At 50.9% G+C, this 22,435-nt stretch overlaps 7 protein-coding genes across 7 annotated transcripts; 5 read left to right on the forward strand and 2 right to left on the reverse strand.

The window, feature by feature from the left end:
* Positions 1-2,257: 2,257 nt before the first annotated feature.
* On the forward strand, positions 2,258-7,800 carry HOO65_020038 (uncharacterized protein; the record flags this gene model as incomplete). Its single annotated transcript, XM_071006255.1, has 3 exons — positions 2,258-3,422; positions 4,146-7,244; positions 7,313-7,800. 3 exons carry the CDS (start codon positions 2,258-2,260, stop codon positions 7,798-7,800), a joined length of 4,752 nt encoding a protein of 1,583 aa, XP_070860676.1.
* A 1,455-nt stretch (positions 7,801-9,255) lies between these two features.
* Positions 9,256-10,379, reverse strand: HOO65_020039 (60S ribosomal protein uL14; the record flags this gene model as incomplete). The annotated part of the gene is made up of 4 exons (XM_071006876.1): positions 9,256-9,366; positions 9,438-9,684; positions 9,842-9,889; positions 10,366-10,379. 4 exons carry the CDS (start codon positions 10,377-10,379, stop codon positions 9,256-9,258), a joined length of 420 nt encoding a protein of 139 aa, XP_070860677.1.
* Positions 10,380-11,057: 678 nt separating this feature from the next.
* Positions 11,058-12,399, reverse strand: HOO65_020040 (DNA-directed RNA polymerase III subunit RPC6; the record flags this gene model as incomplete). Its single annotated transcript, XM_071006791.1, has 2 exons — positions 11,058-12,000; positions 12,101-12,399. 2 exons carry the CDS (start codon positions 12,397-12,399, stop codon positions 11,058-11,060), a joined length of 1,242 nt encoding a protein of 413 aa, XP_070860678.1.
* Positions 12,400-13,998: 1,599 nt separating this feature from the next.
* HOO65_020041 (zinc carboxypeptidase) lies at positions 13,999-15,384 on the forward strand (the record flags this gene model as incomplete). The annotated part of the gene is made up of 1 exon (XM_070999977.1): positions 13,999-15,384. One exon carries the CDS (start codon positions 13,999-14,001, stop codon positions 15,382-15,384), a length of 1,386 nt encoding a protein of 461 aa, XP_070860679.1.
* A 2,523-nt stretch (positions 15,385-17,907) lies between these two features.
* HOO65_020042 (uncharacterized protein) lies at positions 17,908-18,872 on the forward strand (the record flags this gene model as incomplete). The annotated part of the gene is made up of 2 exons (XM_071006956.1): positions 17,908-18,128; positions 18,194-18,872. The coding sequence occupies 2 exons, from the start codon at positions 17,908-17,910 to the stop codon at positions 18,870-18,872; spliced, it is 900 nt and encodes a 299-aa protein (XP_070860680.1).
* A 1,819-nt stretch (positions 18,873-20,691) lies between these two features.
* On the forward strand, positions 20,692-20,963 carry HOO65_020043 (Glucose-repressible protein; the record flags this gene model as incomplete). Its single annotated transcript, XM_071007108.1, has 2 exons — positions 20,692-20,813; positions 20,876-20,963. 2 exons carry the CDS (start codon positions 20,692-20,694, stop codon positions 20,961-20,963), a joined length of 210 nt encoding a protein of 69 aa, XP_070860681.1.
* A 574-nt stretch (positions 20,964-21,537) lies between these two features.
* HOO65_020044 (Emopamil-binding protein-like protein) lies at positions 21,538-22,372 on the forward strand (the record flags this gene model as incomplete). The annotated part of the gene is made up of 2 exons (XM_071007003.1): positions 21,538-22,108; positions 22,182-22,372. The coding sequence occupies 2 exons, from the start codon at positions 21,538-21,540 to the stop codon at positions 22,370-22,372; spliced, it is 762 nt and encodes a 253-aa protein (XP_070860682.1).
* Between the last annotated feature and the right edge of the window lie 63 nt (positions 22,373-22,435).

The following is a 22,435-nucleotide window of genomic DNA, read 5'->3' on the forward strand; positions in this document are numbered from 1 at the left end:
GCAAGCAACGGGGCCTGTTTGGAGCAACCAAGTAGGGGCGCCATGCTGGGTCTGCTGATTGACTGCGGGCAGTAATTTTCTGTCCGCGATGGAGGGCCAGCCCCCTGAGACTGGCGGACTGGCGATGCTGGACTTGACGGGTCTAGCTGGGGGGCATGCGAGATGGTGCTGTGCGGATGTGGGCATCGCGGGGAGGGGACGGGCGGCTTGGTTTTACGCCAGCCACAAGCTGTAGACATACGCCCAAGGGCAGAGCGGAGCAGAGGAAGCCACACAGGAGGCAGGCCAGGCTTTTTTGTTTCTGAAATTGATATCTTTGCTTTGGTTGACACACAGACGAAAATCCGATACCTGGCCCAGAGAGCGAGCGAGGCCTGACACGAGCAGGGCCAGCGCCAGGCTAGCGCTAGGGAGACAAAGGGAAAGCGAATTACGGGGGAGAGAGGGCAGGCGAGCGAGCGCAGAGACAGAGCAGAGCGCCGGGGATGGCGGGAGATGGGCCAGGCCAGGCTCGGCCGGAGGGGCAGAGAGACAGAGGGGCAAGCAGCAGGCAGGCGAGGAGACAGGACGGGACGAGACAAGACGAGACGAGACGGCGAACAGGACCAGCTTAGAGAACAATAAGACCAAAGCAGACAGGACAGGGCAACAATGCAGAGCTGGAAGTGGGCACTGTTTCTTTGTGCTTTTTTTGTTTCCTGGTGCTTCTTTTTCCAGCCCTTTTTCCTCTCCTCCTCTCTTCTTTTTTTTTTTTTTTTTTTTTCTTTTTTTTTTTTCTCTCTCCTTCTTTCCTTCTTCCCATCGCCATCACCCCCCCGTCTCTCCTCCCCTCCCCTCCCCTCGTCGCCGATATAGCTGCCGTCGCTCCGACACCAGCGCTGGCTCTGATTCTGATTCTGATTCTGATTCTGATTCTATCTGATATTGGCTTCCCTGCGCCCCAAGCACCCACCCACAGCCTGTCGCTACGCTACAGGGACCTTTGCCCCTGGAATTACAGCACCTCATCGCCAAAATAGCTGCAGCCTCGTGTGTTATTGTGCCACGCTTTTCTGTTTTCCTTTTCATCTCTTGCATCACAGCCTTGACTTAGTCGTGACGTTCGAGCCTTGGCCTAATGTCTAAAGCCTGGCTAGCCGGTCAGTGGCAATTTGAACTCGTCTCAATTCAAATCCGACTTGCACTGAACAGCATTTGGCACTACTGCGTCGCTCACTGCGCTTGTAACCTGCAACGCCAAACTAGGCCTGGCTGGCTTTGATTGTTTGTCCGTCTGCGTCGATACGCTTTGCTTTTGCTCTCTTACCTGCGACCTGCTTTTTTGATAGAAGAAGCCAAAGAAAAACACTTCAGGTCTGCTTTTCTGGTCGTCGACGTCTTTTTCCCCTTCCTCGTTCTTCGCCCTCCTCGACCGCCCTGTGTCTGGCTGGTCTGTCTTCTTCTTTTCTACGCCTTCTTTTTTTCCTTCAATTTTTCCTTGCGCTCTTCTCGCGCTTCCAAGGCTTGTTTTTCTTCCGCTGCCCGCCTTGCTGTAGTTCTTGCTTTTGCCTTCTTTGTTCGTCCAATTTTCTCTCCTGCTCGTCGCTCTACTGCACGCAACAGCTGCTCGCCCTGTTGATGTCGTGATATATCGGGCACAGCCAGCCAGCAGAGTGCAATCGCAGAACAGCCAGACAGGCGGATAGAGACAGATACGCATACGCACGTCCTCGTCTCGCTCGCTCGCCCGCCTGTCTCTATTTTTCTCACTCTTAACCGTCATTTCTTACCCTCTCTTACCCTCTCCTCCTCCCTACCACGCACTAAACGCATATTGTGTTCGTGCGGCCGCGGCGTCTACGCACATTCACACATTCACACATTCACACATTCACACACCCACACCCACACCCACGCCCACGCCCACACCCACACCCACATCCACACCCACGCCTATACCCACACCCGCACATCCAGTCACGGCCAAATCATACACGCCGCTGCACAAGACACTCTTCTTGCTCCTGTTGCTGTCGTCTCCCCATATATAGACACAAACACACATACACCTCACCTCACCTCACCTCACCTCACTACACCTCACCTCACTACACCTCACCTCACTACACCTCACCTCACTACACCTCACCTCACCTCACCTCACTACACCTCACTACACCTCACATCACACTGCGCTGCACTGCACTGCGCTGCACTGCACACCGCACACCGCACACCGCACTCCACACTCATAACACATCTGCCCAAACACGCTACCATGACAGCCCCACGGTCATCTCGTCGTCGCTCTCAAGCTGCTGCTGCTGCCGCCGCCGCCTCCTCTCTCCACACATCCCCTTCTAACCCCCAGCCTCTCACCAGGAGAAGCACCATCGCCACGTCCACATCCACTTCTACCTCAGTAGCCACAGCCTCAGCCGTAGCCACCACATCTCCTGCTGCCGCTGCCGCTGCCGCTGCCGCTGCCAATGCCCCCCCCAGTGCCCCCTCCTCTTCCCTCCCGTCCCACCACAGCCATGAGCCCGAACAAGAAATGTCCTCGGCCATTAAAGGCGGCCACTCGCTCCGGCGTCGTAAGACGGTGGACTATGGCGAGAATGCCGCTTCTGCTGCCCCCCACGGCGCTGCCTCTTCCTCATCGTTAGGCCATCTTGATGGCACTGATCGAGATATCGGCTACCGCACCCGAACCCAGACTGGTGCTGTGGCCAAGACTCGCAAGCGCATCGTCGACGATGACAGCGGAGAAGACGACGTCCCCGCAGCAAAGCGTCGCAACGGCACGTCTTCCTCTTCTTCTACCGCTGCCATCGCCCCTACGCCATCCGCTGCCCCCCCGTCGCTGACGCCGCGCAAGAATCCGACCAGGGCGTCGCGGCGGGCCCCCAAGTCTTCCCGCTTTGTTGACAGCGATAGCGAAGACAACCAGGCCCAGCAGGACACCCCGCCTTCGTCGAGGCCTTCTCGCCTGCGTGCAGCGGCCAACGGCAAGGGCACCAAGAAAACAATGGCCCGCTCCTCCTCTTCTTCTACCGCCCGCTCCCACCCGTCAGATGTCGAGCAGTCGCACGACGAAAGCTCCGCCCCTTCTGACGATGAGTGCCAAGACGGCGGGCTAGACGACCAGGACTCTGACACAGATCTTTCAGAATCCATCATGCCGCACCGCCGGCCTACTGCCGGACCCAAGCTACCGTCCAATGAACGCCGATTCCCCAGCATCCTGCCGTTGAATCTCAGCACTGGCTCTCTGCTTGGCTCGCCTAAGGAACAGGCGAAGATGTACCGCGATGCCTCAGAGTACCACCAGCGGGTGCCGGAGCTGGACGTGGTGCGGGCCCTGCCAGATGGACAGCAGGAGGTCTACCGGACTAGAAATTACCGCCTGAAACAGGGCGAGCGCGTATACCAAGCCGTTAGTGGTAAGTAGCAACGAGTCTCTGCTTTTAAAATCTCCCTCTGCTCTATTACATCCCACACACCTCCATGCCCTTGCTCTCCTTGATCGTGCTTATTCCGTGTCTATGTTTCGTTTCTATATGCTGTGTCCCGTCTCCTATATCCACACACATCCACATCTACAGCTACATCCTGTCTCTGTTACATTGCGCGCTCGTTTGCATGTTGCGTGTTGCCCGTTTGCCCTCTTTCCTTTGCCATTCCCTTTGCCTCCCCGTCCATTACACGCTGCGTTGCCTTTTTGCTCGCTCTATGCGTGTTGTTGTTATTATTGCCTTGTGGACGGACCCCCCTGTAACTTACAGGGTCTCTCGTCGCCTTTTATCTTCAATGTTGTCTCCGTGGTTGGCTGGCCCGCTGGCATAAAAACAACAGGGAAGAAGCTGCCCTAGAAACCCTGGTCATCCACTGAAATTCAGGGCCCCATCAACTGAAAGGCCAGCACCTTATCTACTGAAACCCCCCCCCCCCCCAGCTTTGTTCGTCCTTGCCCCCTCCCTTCTCACCCCGACCCACTAAAACCCAAAACCTCAAAATCTCACACATTTACCCATCTCTTTCCCTCTTTGGTGTTGTCTGCCCCTGCCAGACCCACTAAAAGCCCACATTTCTTTTCCATAAAACCACCTCCCTAAAAACGGAGAAAAAATCGCCAGCTGACTAACCGACCCGCTTATACATAACAGATCCTCTGCGCAACATCAACGGCTCGATTAAGAGCAAGTATTCTAAGACGTTGCTGCAGTCATCTTCTTCATCTTCATCCTCCTTTCCATCTTCACTACGTCAGCGTGAATCTTTATCCCAGCCTCAGCCCCTGTCTCAGCCACAGGAGACCACGGGAGAGAAGAAGGAGACCCGCAAATCTAGCAGGCCATCAAGGAAAGCCAAGGGTCGAGCTGCTGCTACTGGCGCGACTGGCGCTCCTGCTGCTGCTGATACGGCTCCCACTACTGACGCTGCTAAGCTCTCAGCTTGTGTTAGCGCCGCATCGCCTTCGGCCATTGGCCCGCATTACTCGTCGGCTCTGTCGTCGCTGCCTCCTGCTGCTGAAGACTCTCCCCAGCCTCTTGGTGTTGTTGACGGCTTCTGGAAGGCTCACAGGCTGTCCCAACGTGACGCTAACCAGTGCCACCGTGAGGCTTTGGCTTCGGCCCCAACCTCATCGTCAGCTCCAGCTCCAGCTTCAGCCCCAGCACCTGAAAAACGAGCTGGGACCTTCTCGTCTTCAGACTCTCCTATCTCTTCTATGTCGTCCTCATCCAACCCCCTTGCTGCCCCATACACTACGTGGGAGGCCTATGTTGATGACTGGACCCTCCAGCCAGAAAGCCGGATCCCCGAGGTCGAGGAAAAGGAAGAGGATGAAGATGCAGAGAACGATGCTGATGGCGGCGACGATGAAGGCCTTGTAGAGGATGAAGATGGCGCCGTAGAGCCCATGCCCGGCAGCCAGCAACTCACAAGCGCTCCTGCTACTAGCCGTGTTGCCAGCTCTGACGAAGCAGATGAGGCCAGTGATAACCGGCTCTTCCTCTTCCGTAAGCTGCCCGATATCACCGACATTGTCAACACCTTGCAGAACCATGATGAAATGGACTACGACCAGTTGGTGCACTCTATCGACGCCGTCAACAAGATCCTCTATCAGTATCAGAACGAGTTTGTTGCTACCACTGCTGTTGTCGACGACTGGGAAAACGCGCAGCGTCGCGCTACGGATGATATCAATGCCGAGAAGCTGCTCGTGCCCAAGGAGTTCCTGCTCAAGGGCTACTCCACCAAGCCTATGACCGCCAAGGAAAGCGAAATTCACGCCGTCCGCATGATGGACCGTCTTATGGCTGATGTTTACTTCTTCCGCCACGACCCCCACATCAGCAAAGTTGGCCGTCAAGACCCCCTGGACCAGCCACATGAGGCTGCGCCCAACCATGGCGATGTGCGCCGCTCACTCCGCAACGACCCAAACAAGACTGCCAAGGGTACTGACCACGCTGATCCTAACATCATCACTGGTAAACGCATGCGGAAACCACGTGAGATTTTTGACGGCCAGCCCAACTCTCGAAGCGCTACGCCTGCCCTCCAGACGGGTTCCAAGCGGTTTACTCGTTCTAGGCGAGGCGAGGATGAGCCTCCAGACTCCAACACTGGAGCAAACTCGGTGTCAGGCTCTTTCAACAGTAATGCCTCCTTCTCAGGCCCTGGTGCTACTGCTGCTGCTTCGGGCCTATCTGAAGCCCACCAACAATCTTCTACGCCTTCAACACCTGCTCCTGCTCCTGCCTCTGCTCCCAGCCTTTCCACTCCCACCAAGAAAGGCAAACCGGACTCTGGCCCTAATCCGCGGAAGCGTCGCCGCATCAAGAACGAAGAGCCGGCTCCAGCAGTTGAAGAGCCTGCTTCTGAATACGAGGAGCCAGAAAGAGAGGAAGAAAAGGTGCCTGAGCCCGAGCCAGCCCCTGAGCCTGTTGAAGAAGAGGAACCCCCTAGAAAGCGTCGTGTCCGCAGAACCAAGGCCCAGATCGCTGCCGACAAGGCCGCCGAGGCTGCCCAGGCCCAGGCCCAAGCCCAGGCCCAAGCCCAGGCCGAGGCCGAGGCTGAGTCTGAGACTACAGCTGTTGAAGCCGCTTCTTCAACAGTGCCGCCTAGTGCAGCCACTTCTGACTTCGAGGCTGACGATGGGCCTACCAAGAAGTGCATTGTTAGTCTATTGGTACCTAATTTGCATGTGGTTCGCGGCTCTAGTACCACCTCCTCCAAGACAACCACTCCCGCATCAACGGGCAAGAGAGGACGCAAGGGAAAGGGCAGCGGCAAAGACGCACCCACACCCCCTGTCAATGGTTCAGGCCGTAGAAAAGCATCGAGCACTATACAGCCGTCGCCGCCCACGTTTACTCCCAACGATAACATTGCTGGCCCGCCGTCTGGACCTGTTGTTTTCCCTGGAGCACAGCCTCCCCCCAACCACAATGGCCAGATCATGTGGAACTCTAACCCCAATAAGCATAACAAGCCTGAGGGTGGCTCTGGACGAGGGCGTGGTCGGGGAGGTCGTCGAAGCACCGGAGGAGCCTCGCACGCTTCACAAAACTCTCCTTTGGCACAAAGTCAAGCACCGCAGCCGACACAGTCGCCTATTGATTCTTCTCATATGCAGCAGCTACCGCCCCATTCCCAGAGCCAGGTCCCTCCGCCTCATCTTATGCATATGCAGAATCAGCCCATGTATGACAACAAGCAGCCCCCGCTTAGCCACATGCCCACCATCATTGCACACTACCCCCCATTGCAGCATCAACACCAGCACCAGCATCAGCATCAACTTCCACCACACAGCATGGCTCCGCAATCTGGAAACGGGGGAAGCTCGTCGCATCCTGCCCCTCATCATCACAGCCACAGCCAGACTCCTCCTTATGGCGGCTCGCACATTCCATATGCGCCGAAGACCCAGTTCATCCAGCATCCCCACACAATGCCGCCGCAGAATTCCCATGTCCCGATGCATGGCCATCCACACCCCCTTGGCCATAGCCACGGCCATGGTCATAATAATAGCCATGGAATGCTGCCACCTCCTCCTGTAGCTGCTTCTTCTGGAATCCCAACTTCTGCCTCGCAGAACAATGGCAATGCTGGCCCCGATGGTGATAACCGTGTGCGCATCAAGATGGTCAAACCAAACCAAAAGCCTATCAATCTGGACAATGTGGTTATGGGTAGCAAAGAGTACGCGCAGATGACCAAGTCCGAAAAAATGTCGCACTCAATGAAGAGTAAGAAAGACCCCTATTCCAAAGCATTAGAAAACTAAAAACCCCTTACTAACTGTTGCTCACATCAGACCGATGGAAGTCTGGCTCTATGCAGGGCGCTGTCGACAAGCGTAAAGCAACTCTTGCGCGCAAGAAGCAAGATCGAGATCCGGCGCCCGGGAACAGCAGCAACAGCAGCAGAGCTGTCAACGGCACTCCCGCCGCGCATCCTACCGACAATGGCTCGCCTACCCAGTCTGCACGCCCTATCGCCTACGCCAACCCAAACTCAGTGGCTCCCATGCCATTGTATCCCCACCACTCCCAGCCGCCACACATGCACTCCCATTCGCAGATTCCTCCCCCTCCTCCTCAGCAGCGTGGCCAGCACCCCCACGGCATATTCATTACCCAGCCGCCACAGCCAGGCTACCCGCAGCAAGGCCAGCAGAAACAGCATGTTAATCTCCCTCCGCCTCCCATGGGCCCACAGTCGCATCAGCAGCCCCATCCGTCGCAGCAACAAGAGCAGATGAATACCCTTAATATCTCCCGCTATCCTCCGTCGCAGCCCTAGTGGGGATGTCATGCTTGAGGGAATGGGCTGTCGGCATTGGAGCTCTCGTTTTTTTTTTTTTTTTCGTTCTCTTGGAGCCCTGATTCAGGACCTTTTCTTTTCTCTTGCTTTCCCATCGCCCGTTCTGTCTTGCCTGCTAAAAATCTAGACCTGTTCTATAGTCTTTCTGTTCTGTTTTCCTTCTCCCCCCTTTGTTTTTTATTTATTATGCGACTGCTCAAGACTTGATTTCGCGCCTTTTTTTTTCCCGCTCTTCTTTTCCCTTCTCACCTTCTTCCTTCATGACAACTGCCTTTCTGCATTTTTGGCTTCCCTATTGTAGCCATGGTTGCTTCTTTGTTCTCATTCCTGCCCTTCTCAAAATCGGCATAACATTGGTGTCTATGGAATAAGGTCCTTTTGTTTCTTTCTTTCTTTCCTTCCTACTCTGGCTCATTCTCTATAAACACGATAAATTTCTTTCTTCTCTACTATTGTCCCGCCTAGTCCCTTGTCGCTTTTCAGTGATTTCTCAGAGCTTCTATACTCCTTGTTGTCGTCGCTCTTGTTGGTTTTGTCTTTGTTTTTGTCCTTGTTCTACTTTCATAGCATGTGGACTTGTTGTGTCTTGTGTATAACAGTGTTTTTGTGTATCATTAGAACAAAGACACGGAGGAAAATAAAACCGAAAACAGACCTATTGGTTGCCTGTCTTTTTTAATTGACTCAATGGTTTCATCTCTCTCTTTCCACCTCGTATTATGTTGATCGCTTTTTTTTCTTATTCGTCGTCTTCACATGTAAATGCCAATGTAGTATTGAGTGGATCCAGCTGGTCTTATCGATACGCCGATAAGATAACCGCACGTCAAAAAGTTCAGCTTGACCTAACATGCCACATCAGGTTCTGTCATCTGTGCATTCAACATAGAGACAGATTGGCACCTATTGTCCCTCTTTTGGATTTATCTTGGCAGGCATGGAATGTGAGGGTCGGTCTTGCCTCTCATCTGCATTTTCCGCTTGGCCTCTCCAGTTCCTAGACACACCACACTACGACTTTCTTTTCTCTACTACGCTTCCATCTGCCCTCCCCGCCTTCGCGCCTCTCCCTAGCTTCCTCTAGCGTAGCCGTGGGCTGCAGTCTTTGAACACTAACTATGCACTTACTTTCTCGCTGAGATGAGAATACAGGTTGTCTGCGCACGCATGGCTAGTGTGAAGAATACCCATTTTGTTTTCCTGTCAAAAAAAAAGGCCTGCATGGACCCCAGTGGTTCTACTTTTTCTCTTTTCCCCCCTCCTCTCCCTACTCCATCCTAGCAGATAAGATGTCTAGATGTGAGCAAAAGAAACGGCAGCATGAAAAGGACCCAGAGCTAACTGTAGCGTGAAAGTATGGACGATTGCGTGTATGTGTATGCGAGGTGATGTGGTTTGCGTAAAAAGATTTCTGTTTTGCTTTTTGATTTTTCTTTACATGACGACACCAGCGTTGCTAGCAATACGGGGCCACAGCTCAGCAGCCTCCTTGCCGACGGGGCCAGTGATGGCAGAGCCCTTCATCTCACCCTTGGGGTTGACGATCTGCAAAATAGGACTTGTTAGAGCAAGACATGTTCGATACGTGTGATTTGGGATTGGACAGGTAAACTTACGACACCGGCGTTATCCTCGAAGTACAGGAAGACACCGTCGAAGCGCTTCCAGGGCTTGCTCTGGCGGACGATGACGGCAGGGTGCACCTTCTTACGCAGCTCAGGCTTACCCTTCTTGACAGTGGCCATGACCATGTCACCGACACCACCAGCGGGTAATCTGTTCAGACGAGCACCAATACCCTTGACGGAGATGATGTACAGGTTGCGGGCACCCGAGTTGTCAGCGCAGTTCATGACGGCACCGCTATATGTCTGTTAGCCACAAAATTCATGTTGGTGGTCTGATGTTCAAATCTCATCGCTTCCGTAGCATATAGCCGGGGATTGGTTATGCCTTGGGTTCGAATCGAGTTTGACCGTCGGTAAACATCACAGGAGTCGACATGGGAAGGGGTTCGTACACAGGGAGACCGAGGGTCATCTTGAGCTTGCCACCGGGGGCACCACGCCTATTGTAAATGTTAGCACACAAGTTTATTGAGAATTTACAAAAAAGCAAAGTCTTGTCTCGTGGCGGATGATTTCGTCGTGTTCCGTTGAAACTCTAGGCGCATTTATGTTGCTATCGCTCCATTTGAGCTTTTAGGCGTTCATGGTCTAGTCCGGCTTGACACAAGCTGTTCCATAGTTGTGATTTCCTGTTTGTAGGTTGAAGCTGTTCGGCGTGTAGTTGGTCAGGAGAGAAATCTCCTAGCTTCCAAAGCGCCTTTTGACCGCCCTTTCTTTGTGGTCTAAAAACAAAACAGTTTTCAATGTTGTGTAGCTGGTAAGAAATCGAAACGAGATCGTCAAGTTAAAAAATCGTCGTAGTTTCGAAAGCAAATACTTCATCGATTCGGGTCGAGTGGTGGGATCCGAAGAGAACAAAACTTCCTTTCTATAAATATGGAGAAAAAACGGCAAATTTCGCCCAGACAAAACTTACGAAATCTTGGCCATTGTGTCTGATTATGGTGTCGTAACTGAAAAATAGACGAACGACAGCTGTTGTTGGGGAGAGCGAGACCAGAAGCAAGAGAAGGGAAAGAGGAGGAGAAAGTCTGTTTCTGCAGCCGCTGTGCCCACTATCCAAAATTCCTGCGGAGCTGGACGAAAAAGTTTTGTGGGGAGCCAAAATTGGTGGGAAACCCTACTGGCTGCTGGATTTTAGAGTGTGTGAGCGCCGCATCACGTGATACAAAGTGGGGAGGGTGCAAGGTGAGTAATGTGGCGCTTTTCTGGTATTCTCAGCCACATCTGCAGCCGCCTGGGTGTAAGTTGGATTTTAGGTTTGTCTATTGGATACTTAGGAGCTTTAACTTTGGAATATGACGAATAATAAATACACTTTATATTTCCCTGCTCGCATCGCTTTACATGGAAATGAGGTGTTTTTAACCAAGGCACAATATGGAAAGCAATGTTATAGGCTATCCAACTCGGGAACATGCGTTCATGCCCACTTGGGTTGGTTGTGAGCTGTATGCGCTGAACAATAGGACAGAGCTTACACATACAGTCGTGCATAGATTTCACAGCCTCACTATATTATAGTTTGATAGATGATGATTAAATGCACAGAGCCCTGAAACGCCACCGCTATAAAAATCACAAAATGCAGATATACCCTTCCTGTGGTTATTCTTGACCCAGCCACTTTTTGAAGTATTCACAATTGCTGGGCGCGACAGGGCCACCTTCTTCGCACAGGTCAAACACGGGACACCGGCCGCAGGGAACCTCGTTAAACGGAGTGCCGTACTGATCCGGGATACCCTTTTCCTGCTTGCCTGGCTCAGTGGGCACAGCCCATTGGTCAAAACTTTGCTTTACAGCTCGTACTGTTCGGTAGCCTATTTTGGTACCGACCTTGATACGTTCAATCAAACCATCAAACTCTAGTACATCCACCAGCTTTTGAACATCTTCCTCGCTAAGGATGGTATTGGTGGTAATGCCTGACTGAGACAGAATTCGTGCAATGTCACGAACGGTTGGGTAGCCCATGTAGCCAGCTGGTAATGGAAGAAGCACATCTTTTCTCGGAGCAGCGATAGTCGCAACCGCTGTGGGGGCTTGTGCGTTGTCGGCTAGATCTATAGCTGCAGGCTTAGGAGGCATATCTGAATTGTCTCCAGTGCTAATTTCGTTTGCAGTGCGCTTTCGCGCAACCTTTTCGCCGCCTTTGATGATTCCCTTTTTGGGCTGAAGAGTGCGACTGCCAGTACTGGGCCCACCACGCGACCGGTATGCGCTGCGCTGCTTGACAAAGTCGTAAATAACTCGCTCGAGATCCTCAATGAAGGCTTCATCTAGGTACTGATCAGTGTACCACGGCCCGCCAGTAGCCTTTTCAGAGGGACGGATAGACGCCTTGATAAACATCTTCTTATTGGGATTTTCAACACTCTTGAATTGCGCAATAAGGCCCTTGCCCAAGAGTTGCTTGATTGCAAGCTTGAATATATTTTCATGCATACCGAGACGCTTTTGGGCAGTCTGCGACCACACGCCGTCGGAGCCGGAATCGTCAATCATTTGGTAGACCATCTTTTGTTCAGGGGTAGTGCACTGCTTGTATCTGCAAGGCGGTTAGTAAGTTGATGTATGCTTGGCGGCGATGGAATGAGTAAAGTAAGTAGGCTCAAAGGCACTCATTCACAGAAAACGGTTCCACTTACTTCTCAGCTTCGCGTGCGTCGCGCCATTTCCAGGCGAGACCGCCATCGCGCCCGGTACAAGGAACTAGAAGCTTATCGTTGACTAATTCTTGCACAACCTGCAGCAAGGTCAAGATGTTTGGGTCGGGGATGGCCTTGAGGTCTTGTAGATCTACTTGGTTGTAAAGTCGCTCCGCGGTTCCATTAGCCTGCATGGAGTCATAGAGCAGCTCCTTGTAGATGGTGACTTTAGAGGTAGCTTCATCTTCAGCCTTGACATCGGCGGCAGGCACAACAGCCTGGGCGCGTTTTCGAGACATAGTAGATGGGTGATAAATTGTTAATTCAAAGGGCAATGCCGAAGCTAGAAAGGAGGTTAAATCCAGCTAGCGGAACATTGATAGATGGTAGAGCGGCGGGCAGTAATATTAGCAGTAGTATATTGAGTCGTGACTGGCTGTACGCCGCGCAAACGAGGCGGCCAGTAATTATTCCAGCTTGGAGAAAAACGTCGTTGGAGCTCAAAAATTTCCCGCCCCACCATTGATAGCCAGCTTCTGGGGTGTTGTGTCACGTGATGATAGGTATACCGAGGCGATAAAGGAGTTGTATTTGTTGTGGAGATTCCAGCTTGGCATCACTCGGAATAGCATCGAGTGAATACATAGTGTTGTGGAGAATCTACCTCTATTCGGTAGAATACCGGGTAAGTCCACAATATGTAGTGCTTTGTGGGTTACTTGGTCAGGAAAAGAAAACGTAGACTCTTACAACTCAATAAAATTAATTACAAACCTCAGTTTACAACACATAGTACGCGATGTTGTGAAGAGCTCAGTCCTTAATACTCGAATAATGCATAGTATGTCAAAATAAGATTTCCTCAATTCATTAACGCGAGGCCCGTTTTTTACTGTTGTTGCATCAAACTTGATTCCGACAACCCGATACGTCAAAATCCTTGGTGAAATTTTGTGTCCATTGAAAGGCAAATTAATTCAGAAAGGATTGCATGTAAACTCGCAGTTTCTATCTGATGTCGATCCATGCGGCAGTGATACCATCGGGAGAACCGTAACTGATAAAATATAAGACCTAGGAACCCGAGGTTCCGGCTACTTGTGCTTGTATAATAGTACTGACAATGCCCATTTTGTCCCTATATTCTCCATAAGGCGCAGCAGGCTTCGGCTTCGGGAGTCAAAATAGAAGGAGCCCCATGTCTTTTTATGCGGATTCTCCTTCAGCCTGTCTTGGGGGGATAACTCACAACCATATGGCCTAAGCGCTTCACTACCAAAAGTTCTTTCCTCACGCCTCGAAGAAGGGCAGATAGGAAGGAAGATACTACATGAAGACATGAAGCTGAATATCATAGGGAATAGGTAAAAATCGGACACCCTGATGTAGAAAATTATTACATAATTAGACACAGTTTTTAGACTAGACCTCACGTTTTCTTCGCCAGCATTATTACGACTGGCGCACAAGCCACTTAGTTGTCTGATCTTTCTTAACTCCGCAGACAACACTAATACATAAAGCGTCCTCATTCATGTGATAAGCCAGCCAAAACCTTAAGTGTACCATTTCGTCAAGACCGTGCCTCGAAATGCGGGCGACAACTTAACGCTGATGAGCACTACGCAGCCTGCGTATTCCCGATGTTTAAAAATGACGCATAGCTAACAGACCACCCAAAGGATAAAAGGCATGGCCTGTCCCGCCCATGGCTCTTGTTCGGCTGCCCCAAACTTCGCCCACCGTCCCTCGCAGATAGCCCGCCTTTTTGCAGCGGCTTCACCACTGAGTTCTCTACTCCGCCGTCATCGTCGTGCGTTGCCGTTGTATACTTACTTATTTTCTTTTGCTCCTATTCCCTCCCGCTTCTCTTCTTCACTGCTTTCCTTCTTATCGCTATGAAGCCTGTTTCGTTTGTAGTCTGGGCTACGATGGCCACTAGCGTCCACTGTTGCCACTTCGACTATGTCGCAACCGAGAAAATGATCAAAGAGAAAAGAGCTACAGATAGCTCAGGCACGGAAACCGACTCAGTTGGTAGCTCGCACACTGTTTTTGGACTAGATCTTGATGCTGAAAAAGCCAAGCTTCTACCCATCTCGCAGAGAGATCGCTTCACCTTGGCTGCCCCTTTTGGTCTAAGCACCCTCATGAACGTGAACTACAAATTTGATTTTCAAATGAACATGGAAGAGATTTATACCTCTATGATTCATTTTCATAAATCTAAACACGCTGGACTTTTCAAGATGCCAAACCCCACTGCCGAAGGCAGAGATGTGTTTGGCCTGCGCATCTTCCCCAAGGAAGTTGTCGAATCTGAACGCAGTCCTTCGGATTACAAAGTCATGTTCGTTACCCAAATGCATCCGCGTGAGCGTGGAACCGCTGACAGTATGATCATGTTTCTCTCTGATTTATTTTGGGCTGTCGAAGCAGGAATTGGACTTCAATATGGTACAGTCCAGTATTCCGCTGAAGATGTCAGGAAAGTCTTAAACCTCGGCATGGTTGTCATTCTAGCCCCGAATCCTGATGGCCTTAATTGGGATGAAGAGAATGGTGATTGCTGGCGCAAAAACCGTAATCCTAAACAAAAGAAGCCTCAGGATGAACGATCTATTGGCGTTGATTTGAATCGCAACTTTGGCTTTCTATGGGACTACAAAAGGTTTTTTGTCAAAGGGCACGCCACCACTTCTGATAACCCGTCTGCCGATGTATTTTATGGCGAGTTTCCAGAGTCGGAAGCTGAAGTCCAAAACATCGAATGGGCCATGTTTGAACACCCAGGAATCACCCACTTCGCTGATATCCACTCCTACGGGAATCTCGTCATGTACCCCTGGGGCCATTCTAAAAGCCAGACATCCAATCCTGGAGCAAGTATGATGAACATGCTATGGAATGGTCATAGAGACAACGAAAACTATGGTGAATACATGTTGCAAAGAGATCTCAATTACCTTACGGAACTCAGCCAAGGCATTGCCCAGCGCGTCAGCGAGGCTACCCAGACAAAAATAACAGCTACGCCTGCGGTTGATGTCTACCCTGTTAGCGGCGATGCCATGGACTTTTTCCAGGCCCTGCACTACGATAACAAAAAAAGAAGGCCGATCCACTCACTGCAGTTTGAGATAGGATCACCTAATGATGGTTGGCCTTTCTGTCCGTTCTATCCCACTGCTGAACATTACCGCCAGAGGATTCACCAAGGCGCCATTACGTACATGGAGTTCCTACTAAAAGTAGTCGAACACACTGAGCGGGGGCTCATGTAGAATAGACGGGCTTGCTGCTGGTGAAGCAGCAAGAGATGAGCGAAAAAGCATGGGTAATTAGTTAATTTGCGGGTTTTGAGCGCTTTTTGCCATGTTACATTTATTAATACCAATAATGCCAATTAATTTCTTGCATAAAACAAAGTTGCATCAGCTGAACTTGAACTTGGATATATTTAACGTCTACCTACTGGTTTTCCACAGAAATACGACGGCATGTTCTGGACGGAAGTAGGGTGGTTGATGCCGTCTTCCACTACTGAACAGGACTAACCCTCTACAAGTTTGCCGAGCGAAGCACAAGTTGAGTTGAGTTGAGTTGAATTTATTTAACGTCTACGGGAATCACTAAGATCAAACGACGCCGGATTGGTTACCGGACAGAATTAACCCTCTGCAGGGCTGACCACAGGTTTTGGGCGAGAGAAGCTCGTATGCTCCCAAGCAAGCTTGTTACTCGTCTTCCACCTGTAGTCGTCAGAAACAAAAGAAAAAAAAAAAAAAAAAAAAAAAAAAAAAAGGAAATCCCCAGATATACCCTAAGCCCAGAAGTAGTGGGGCTAACCCCCAACTTCCCCACAAACATTCGTTCCTCTGAAAAACCTGCCACGCTTCCTGAAGTCGTGAAAATCACGAGAGCAAGACGGCAGCATCCAGTGCAGCCTGGGAAAACCCCCTAAAGAGAGAAAAAACCAAACTGTGTGAGCATCCGAGGGCTCGTGATATATCCTTCCACTTTTCTGGTGGCCGCTGCCTTGCGCGTGTGGATGAGGCGCCAGACAGGCCCCTTTCTAGTGACATGCCACAGTCACCAGTCTATCCGAGGACAGAGGAGCGCAAGAAAGAAAACAAAACAAAAGAAAAAGGTGCGGACTGTGTGAACTCTCAAAATTCAGTCCTGAGCGTGAAGATGAACTCCTTGAGTTGGAGTGGTGTTGCGGCGATGAGGAGTTGGCGATCGCGAAAGTTGTCGTGAAAAAGGGGGCGATTCGACGACGAGGTAGTCCTCAAAGTTGGGTAGGTGCGGCCTCAAGGCTCCACAGCTCATTGTCAAGATCCATGACAGAGTCAAAGAAGAAGAAAAGAATGAAAGACGCTTATCAGTGTCATAGACGTCGTCCTCCAGCAGCCCGGAAAGAAGGGGAGGCACCAGACCTCAAAGGTACCCCCCCGAGGGTTGTAAGAGGGAGAGTTCCGAGCGAAGCACAATAAACTTGCATCAGTGCACAGCCGTAGCGTTTATGAGCACCGTTGCGGCCGGCCAGAATCGTCAAATACCCTTGGGGATGTGGTCTAGTGGTATGACGGATCCTTAGCAGCACCTTGAGAGGTACTCAAGTCTGGATCAGGTCCAGGGTTCGATTCCCTGCATCTCCACTTTTTGGCTACTTTATAGCCCTGCAAAGACAAAGATGTGTGTGTATCGCTTTCTTTCTTTTGTGCAACCCCAAATAAGAACCAAATAGTCCTTTCCTTTTTTTTTTTTCAGTGTTTTTAGACACCAGCATCATGTCTCAACCCTGACAGAACAACACTAGCCAGCCAGAACATACTGACGTCAACACTGTCTCATAAACGAGATAATATTCATCACAACCACTTTGCTCGCATATTGCCTAGCTCAAAGCAATGAACGCACTTTTCCTGGGCAAAATGCGACAGACGGCTTCCTTGGTCACTGTCAAAGTACGCCAGATTGACCCCACTTCGTTTGCTAAGCCCTCTTGAAATCCTGTCGGGTGGCTTTGGCGGGCCGACAGCGAGCCGCCAATGGACTGGCAGGTCCATAAATGGGTTGTAGTAAGGGCTCGTCATCAGGTAGCCGCAGCGCTAAGCAACGTCATCGCCACATCGCCAGACCGTGGAACTCGTAAAAACACAAGCATACTAACCAATCTGTCCCAGATAAGCCCAGGGGAGGAGATTCAGGGGAAATGCCTAGCACAAAGTTCGAGAGGAGTCAGGCTCGCCAGCAAGCCTTTAAGAAGACACCATGTCCGTGCCTTAATGTTTGCTTTCTTGCTTTTCGTCAGGCCTTCTCTATTGATATTACGCATCTTAAGTTGACTTGACTATAGGCTCCTTTTCTCCGCCTCGAGACCCCCATTCTAGACGCACCCTTCGCAAGTCTTGAGTCTCGGTGAAGCCTTGTCCCACCAACCCCTCCCTTGAACCCTTTTTGCCAGTTCGAAAGCCTTACCCACACAGCATTCCATCCTATCCTTCCTTAGAAACCTCGACAAATCCACTAAGATTGTATTTGCCATTCGAGAAATGCCTGATAATAAATACCGTCTACTGAAGCCCTTGCAGTGTGGGCTGAGGGCCGTACAGTGCCTTTGCTCGGTCATCATCTTGGCCATCTACTCGTATATTCTTGCGGCACTCTCCAATCGAAAATTGAACATCAAAGCATCTGCCCGCGCAGTCGAAGGAATTTCTGGGGTGGCTGTATTTTACACCGGCGTTGCTATTGTCATGTTGCTTTGTGTGCCCATACGCACCGTAGTAGCTTTCACAGCCATGGTGTTTGACTTTATGTTTGCTGTGGCCTTTATTTATGTGGCCGCTGCAAACGGGGACGGTGCGGGCTCCTGCAGTGGTGAAGTGAATACACAGTTTGGCAAGGGAAACAGTTCAAGCGAAGTCGATAGCGAAGGAAATGGGGGGTTTGCTAATCTACCGACTTACGGTCAAGCATGTCAGCTGGAGGCTGCTGTACTTGGAGTTTCCATAATTGCCCTGTAAGTTGTCGGCTCAACTTTTTTTTCTAGCGCTGCCTAGATTACCGACTAACATTCCCCTGTAGATTCTTTTTTGTTTTCTCCCTCATCATGGAACTGGCCATGGGCCGCCAACATTGGCGTCAAAAGCGCGATAATATGACTCTGCCCGATCCCAATGGCCCCATGGGCCCCGGAGGCGTCCATCCTAACCCAGACGTCAACGAGAAGCCAAATTTACTTGGGCCTGGGGGCAATGCGAAGAAAAACACAGTCGGCGGTGGGTTTCTGTCTCGACTACTTGGGCAAAAAAGCCCGGCACGCACTAGCTCAGACGGTGAGAACATGCTGCCACATCATCCGTCACCCGCCGACGTAGAACATCGCCCTTCCGGCGATAACTCGCCTTTTCGCAACGCCAGCACCAACGCTGGAGAAACATACATCTTCAGCCAAGATGTGACTGCGCCCGGTCCGACCACGCATCCATTAGACCAAACCTCGGGGTACGTAGCGTCGAGCCCGTACGAAGGGGCAGCATACAGCCATACGTACACACACGCTGTTAGTCCTGTTAGCATTGGGAATATTCGAGAGCCGCAATACGAACCCTACAGTGCCCAAGTGGGTAGTCCGAGAATGAATGCCCACATGTCTTCCGGGGCGCTAGACTATGATACATACAGACAAACAGATACGCAGCCACCAACATACCGCCCGTATGGCGATGGAATGTACGACAGAGTACAAGACCGGGTGTTATAGTTCTGCGCATTTCCCTTTTTCCCCTATATTTATTGCATATTAAGTAATACGATAATGATTTTTTATGACGACCAGACTAAGGAATCTGTAGTAGAACGAGTGGACCTAGTGGACTTTTGAGTCAGATCAAGTAAGCAGATCCGCTGAAGAGTCTATGGAGGCTAGAGAAACAAGAATACCAAGAAGCGAGCACACATTATTTGCCTCACTAAGTCTCGAGAAGTATCGAATTCGAGACTCTGGGCGTCGTGCTACCGCTACTTGAAAGTGGAGAGCGCCAGCTAAATTATTCTCAGTCTTGTGCAGATCCGGAGGTCTTCGGCAACAACAAAATCCACAAATTTCCCTCAAGACATATGCAAGTGCATATTTACTCAGGCTTGTAAGCTGAGCCAGTGACGACTAGACGGTGGCAAAAGTGGCCTGCTAACACTAAATGAATCATCACAAGAATCCAGGAGATGCATAATTGACGTCACAGCTGGCTATGAAGGGAGTCTAGATGCTGCTTGGCTAGCTAGTGTAGCCGAATTCGGCTAGACACCAGGGGCCCTTCCGCCTCGGAGGTCATGAAGTCTATATACACTTAGCGCCTTTTGCAACTCTTAGGACTCTTGCAATTCCCGCGTCTTTCGCGCACTTGTACTCCGTCTCGTGCGCCATGAGGCGAAGAAAGCTAAAAAGAGGAGAGCCAAGACACGGCATAGAATGCGGTAGAACCGAGGCGCACGCATTAGTAGATGGACTGTCTAAATATGCTTCGCAAGGGAGGCAAGCGAGGAGCGACTGACTCGGTCTGTCTCTTTTCCATCAGGGCGGTGAAAGCCCTGCTAGGAATGGCCGATCTTGCGAGCGACCATAGTTCCAACTCCCTTATTTTGTTAGCTACGGAGCTAAGGAGCTCTGAAGCTCTAAAGCTATGAAGCTATGGAGCTACCAAGCTATCGAGCTTTGAAGGACTTGCTTACTGTCTCCCTCCATCCTTCAAGCCCTCCCTTGCATCACGTTCAAATCCAGGCCAAGCACCACTTTACACGTAACGAAACCCTGGCTTTTGGAATGGTTTCCTGCCTCGCATGGAGGCCCTAATCTAGCGCAAAAGAATCAGACAGGAAAAAACAACACAGACAGTGGGAATAGAGCGTTGGGGATGTCCAGTTGTTAGTATGGGAAAGTAAGGAGAGAACAGCCCTCTAGCGTGTAGATGCTGTATACCGCTTTTGATCTCCCCCCAATCTAGTTAGCCTCTTGCTGCGTCCCTATTCAGGCTTGTTTACCTTTCGTCATTACTCCTTAGTCTTGTCGGTGTGATGATGATAACGATGATGGCTTAGCAAAGAGGGAAGCAACTTAAGGCCCAACGTTCCGGAAGAGGAAGAGCTTAAGCGAGTCCATGATCACGGGCTGCTTCTTAGCCGAGCTTTCCCTCCCTAGCTTCTTGTTGCGGAGGCAAATGAACATCTAGAAGCGGCTGCCTAGAAGAAGCAGCCAATCATTGAAGGCTAACGGGGATGGAGATGCCAACCATGGCACAAGCGGGCTACATACGGCAGCATTAGTGGTACTTGTTTTGCTAGCGATGGGAATACCCAACGGTGCCGTATCCCACCAGCCATCATAGGTGTTCCTTGGGGTACTTGGATATGTATAAATATGAGCCAAGTCCTCCTCCATCTCTTCAGTCTAACCTTCTTCTTCCGACATCACACATCCACACATCTAATTCACACCTCTTCATTACTACGCTTCTCTTCATTACTACACCTTTCACCATTACTTTTACACTTTAATTTTTATTACTACAACCCTTTCATTCACAATGGACACCATCAAGAACGCCGCCAACTACGTCGCCGAGAGCGTTCAGGGCGCTACTGCCGGCACCTCCAAGGAGGTCAACAAGCAGGTCGCCAAGGACAGCAACAACGGCCTCGGCACCAGGTACGTCTACCATTTACATCTGATACGCCTTGCTTCTGCAACATTACTAACACCCACTCTAGAGCCCAGGCTGCCAAGGACGCCATTGGCGACAAGCTGAATGAATCTAGCCACAACGCGAAGGCTGAGGGCTACAAGCACAACCCCTAAATGCTGATTTCAGACCGGGGTTGACTTGGGGCATGAAGGCGCAATTGTCGATGCTATGGCGATCCGATACCAGTTCGCGGCCCCGCAAAGTGAGCTGACAGCTGCCGCTTATCGGTTGTTTTAGCACCCAGAGTGAATACCTCAATACTGCAGCCACCATTTCATTAGCTTAATACTATTAAATAATCCCCTAAACTCACTTACCATTACATCGTGCCTCATGTAAGAATCAAAATTGCGCAGCGTCCATTTGAGTCTTGGTGGTATTCAGCAGGTGTCCAAAAGCGAGCGTCAAAATTTACATTGCCAAGTCCCAATCTCCGTAAAAGTGGAGAAGTGCCCACACACCAGTTGTCAAGAAAAAGTAAAAGCGGGGCCACAAAGCCCCACTTAGACCTAACAATAGCAGACAAAGGCGCTATTGAGCATCACGAATGACCAGCTATTCCTTACCCTCCTTCGCAAGTCCCACTCAGCGTCATTCCGCCTCAGATTAAATCCTAGAGATTTAGGCCACAACCTTTCATACTAGCCTAGGCCGCACCGCCATCAACAAGTCATTTTATCCTTAATCATGGCGCTCCCTCCCGATCTCTTCGATGCCACCACTCTATACTCACTGGCCAGCACTCTAGCAATCGTGTTCGTAGGCGTAGGCCTGGGCAAGGCTCTTCTTCCGGCTACTGCTTCGGGTACTACACGCTTCCTCTTTGTCTGGCACGCAGTTGATGCCTTGGTTCATGTGATTCTTGAAGGCAGCTTCCTGTACCAGGCCTTCTTCTCATGGATGCCTGAAGCGGAGTTCCTAGCCCAGCGTGGTGTGGAGTCACTAGATCAGCTGGGCGGCAACGATGTTACAGGGAGAAACTGGATCTACTTTCCAACGCCAGAAAACTACCTAGGCACCACGGGTCGCATATATGGTGCCCAGGCAGGCGGCAACGATCCATTTGCTCTGCTGTGGATGGTGTACTCCAGGGCCGATCGCCGCTGGGCTGGCGCCGACCTCGGTGTAGTTAGTCTAGAGCTGTTGACAGTGGGGTTTGATACGTTGATGGGGATCCTAGTTTGTGTAGCACTAGTGCGTGGCGACCACAAAGCCAACGTGTGGATGGTTATTCTAGCCACGGCCGAGCTCTATGGCGGTGAGTTTTCTTTCCAACTTCCAATTCCGTGTCTAGAAACCGGCATCCGCTAACATCTAACACCATCTTCCAGGCTGGATGACCTTCTGCCCCGAGTGGCTTACCGGCTCCCTCAACCTAGACACGAGCAACTTCATGTACTTCTGGGTGTATCTAGTGCTCTTCAACTCCATCTGGGTTTGGATTCCGCTATATATCCTTACCTACGCCATTGGAAACATCAGCGCGGCATTCAAGGCACTGGATGCAAAGAAGGCTCAGTAGAGTAGGAACTTGGCACCCTGCCAATTCATCCATTGGCTTCAAAACACACTCAACACTGTCATA

This window comes from Ceratocystis lukuohia (assembly GCF_044167205.1).
Source record: "Ceratocystis lukuohia strain C4212 chromosome Unknown Supercontig2_pilon, whole genome shotgun sequence".
NCBI classification, from domain to species: Eukaryota; Fungi; Ascomycota; class Sordariomycetes; order Microascales; family Ceratocystidaceae; genus Ceratocystis; species Ceratocystis lukuohia.